This window comes from Sus scrofa, chromosome 5 (assembly GCF_000003025.6).
Source record: "Sus scrofa isolate TJ Tabasco breed Duroc chromosome 5, Sscrofa11.1, whole genome shotgun sequence".
Taxonomy (NCBI): Eukaryota; Metazoa; Chordata; class Mammalia; order Artiodactyla; family Suidae; genus Sus; species Sus scrofa.
In genome coordinates, this window is record NC_010447.5 from 79,206,646 (window position 1) to 79,210,143 (window position 3,498).

Consider the following 3,498-nt stretch of genomic DNA (forward strand, 5'->3'; position numbering starts at 1 on the left):
CTGAGATTAGGTTATTGCCCTGAGCTGGGAAGGGTTGATGAGGTCTGGCATGGCAAGCTTGCTTCCACGACATGTTCTGTGCTGGGTCACTCCTGAAGCTTTATTCATAGTGCCCCATCCCCAGCCACACTCTGAGACTCGAAACACATTTGAGCCTTCTTTTCTCTTCTAGTCCCTCGCAAAGGAAACTTGAATGCTCCATGGAAGGTGGCAACACAACCACGGTCACCGAATTTGTTCTCCTAGGACTATCTAACAACCCTCACATCCAGGCAGTACTATTTGTAACATTCCTGGTGGCTTACCTCCTCATCCTCACAGAGAACCTGCTGATGCTGCTGGTGATCAGTACTGATTCCCACCTCCACAGCCCCATGTACTTCTTCCTCAGCCACCTCTCCTTCCTGGATGCCTTCTATTCCTCCATCATTGTCCCTAAGCTGCTAGAGCACCTTCTTTCCAAGTGGAAGACTATATCCCCCCTTGAGTGTTTCGCCCAGATCTCCTTGGTCATATTTTCTGGAGCCACTGAAACTTGCCTCCTTTCAGTCATGGCCTATGACCGGTTCCAGGCTGTGTGCCACCCACTGTTGTATGCGGTGGCTATGAACAGGAAGGTGTGCACTGGCCTGGTGGGAGCATCCTGGGCCATAGGAATGGGGACGGGCTTAGTTAACACCATCCTCCTGGCTCAGCATCACTTCTGTGGCCCCAACCTTGTCCGGAGCTTTGCCTGTGAGCTTCCCCCAGTGCTCCTGCTGGCCTGCTCTGACCCCTCTGTTAGCATTGCCTCCATCCTAACAAGCACAGCTGTTCTCGGCATTGTCACCCTTGTTCTCCTGCTGGGTTCCTACACCCGTATCGTCATGACAGCCTTAAGGATCAACTCTGCCACAGGTCGGAGCAAGATCTTCTCTACCTGCTCGTCTCATTTCCTTGTGGTCACCATCTTCTATGCTTCAGGAGTGTCCAGGTATGCCATACTATATCACCTGAGTATAACTGCAGGCTCTTTCTCACTCGAGAGGAGCCTCAGTCTTTTGCACATGTCATTGCAAAGGAGCAGGAAAAGAACTGCACTGGAAGTTAGAGTTCTAGCTCTGCTGTTGACTAGATGTGTGGATCACAAAACAATCTATTTTCTTTCCAAGGCCCAGTTTTCAAACGCTGAAAATAAGCTCACATAAACACCAAAGACTTCCCGCCTTTCATTAACTATGACTTCAGAGTTCTCAAAAGGAAACCAGAGAGCTTTTGGTAGCGCTTTTGTCAGTGCTAGGCAAAAATTAAAATTAAAATAAACATATCATCCTTGAAACAGAGGCCATTTCTCTTGGAAATGGAAGTCTAGAAGATGGGTCTCAGAGCTTATTTGTCCTACGACGATTTATCAGGCACCTTCTACACACAATAGCTGCTTTACACAATCAAGCTCAATGTTAGTATGTAGCACACGACAAGAGAAATATTAACCTCATTTTCAGGTAAGAAACCTGAGTTTCAGGAGTGGCCAGGGACTTTTTCAAAGGTCCCAGAAGAAGCTAGTAACGGAGCCACAGCATATGCCTAGGCTGCCTGACTTCAGACCTCATGCTCTTTTCTACCGTGTTTCTCTCAAACATACACGCTCTAGTTGACGGGTCCTTGCTTACCAGGAGGAAGAACAACGAAGGGCCTGCGATTTCTACCAGTGAGCTAGAGATGGCTTTGCATAGATTGCGCTACAGTTTTCCCACCTGCTTGTTACTTGGGAAGGGGTCGGGGGCAGGAAAGGATAAAGAATGATCCAGGAGAGCTCACCTGAGCCTGAGGACAAATCTCCTCAACCTTCTCAGTTTCTTCATTTACCACAAGGGGGTAGAAGATTTCTCTCACCTAGTTCACAGACATGTTGGGAGGGATAAATTAAATGGGGAAAAATGAGAGTAAATGAAATATCCTTTTTAAGCAAGTGCATCAGTATGCACAGAGGACATTCCAATAATGATGGTACCATTGCAAAAAAAAAATGTTTTAAACGATTCTTTGAGAAATATTCCCAGTGACACTCAACAACATGCATCCACATTTTTAATCTTATCTATGACTCATATCTTGTGCTAAACACATTTTTATCTTTCACTTTGTTTACCAAGTTGGGCTTCTTTTCTAAGTTAAAGAAAAAACACTCTTTAAAGGACACACTAAGGATTATAAAAAATAATGTGTTGTGATTCTGGGGTAATTCCAAGAGCCATAAATGTTAGGAACAATGACAGCATGAAGTTTTGTGAGGAACAGTCATCACGAGATGAAAACATATAGTTGCATACATAGTAAAAAGAAGAGAAAAAAATCCTCATCGTCATAACTATTAAGGAAAGATTCTTCGAAAGGTAGGAAGTGCTACAAAACTGCATGAAGTTATTTTCAGCTCTACTCTACTCTGCAGCACTTGATATGCTGCAGACCTTCATCTGCAAGGCAATTTCTACAATGTGCCACATAACGTCACTCATATATGGAGGCATTTGAAGGCAGAAATGACTGCCTTCTCACTGATCATATAGTCATTTCTGGGTGCTGCCGTCCATAACAGTGACTCAGAACCAATGACCCTCTTTGCAGAGTGCCTGTGATGGGATGGGCCATGGCCACCAACAGCACCCCCGCCACTGCCCTGAGCTCAGTTCACCTCTTTGTGCCATTCCCTTCAAGGTACGTGACTTCAGCTTCTGGCTCAGCCCTGGAGCAAGTGCTGTCTGTGCAGTACAGTGTGGTGACGCCACTGCTTAACCCCCTCATCTACAGCCTGAAGAACCAGGAGGTGAAAGCAGCTCTGAGGAGGATGCTGACCAAGAAGTCTAGACTTAGCTCCTAAGCCAGGCTCCACTGCCTCCTCACAATAGGAGAGGATGTTGTGGGAAAGAAGAGGAGACAAAAAGAGCTGTTATCAGCACGCAATCTTTTCCAAAACCAAAGACTTAGTTCCTCTGACCCCAGTGCCCTCCCCAAGTCAAGGGAGATGAGAAGACTGCCATCCACAGGGGGCCCAGTCACCATCCAAGAAAATCCTCTCAAAAACATCATGGAGGGTCCTCAAAAAAGTAAAAATAGAACCACCATACAATCCAGAAATTCCGCTTCTGGGAATATATTTAAAGAAACAAAAATACTAGCTCAAATAGATGTCTGCACCCCCAGGTTCATAGCAGCATTGTTTACAATAGCCAGAAATCAACAGCAACAACAACAATAAAAAACCACCTAAGTGCTGTCAGTGGATAAATGGATAAAGAAGTTATGCGGTAGGTGAGCGGTGGGGGTGGGGGGGTGTGCTTGTGCACACGCACTCAATGGAATATTGTTTAGCTATAAAAATAAGGAAATTCTACCATTTGTTACAACCTGACCTTGAAAGCATTGTGCTAAGTGACATAAGTCAGATGAAGAAAGACAGATAGTATCTCACTTATATGCAGAACCTAGGAAAAAATAAAACTCATAGAAAAAGAGATC

The 3,498-nt window shown here is 45.1% G+C and overlaps 1 protein-coding gene across 1 annotated transcript; it reads left to right on the forward strand.

Moving 5' to 3' along the window:
• Nucleotides 201–2,860, forward strand: LOC100622090 (olfactory receptor 8S1-like). Its single transcript, XM_021091257.1, has 2 exons — nt 201–973; nt 2,698–2,860. Exons 1-2 carry the CDS (start codon nt 201–203, stop codon nt 2,858–2,860), a joined length of 936 nt encoding a protein of 311 aa, XP_020946916.1.

Coding starts and splice junctions, on each gene's coding strand:
- LOC100622090 (XM_021091257.1), top strand. CDS start 201: ATGGAAGGTGGCAACACAACCACGGTCACCGAATTTGTTCTCCTAGGA. Junction 974..2,697: donor TATGCTTCAGGAGTGTCCAG/GTATGCCATACT, acceptor ATTCCCTTCAAG/GTACGTGACTTCAGCTTCTG.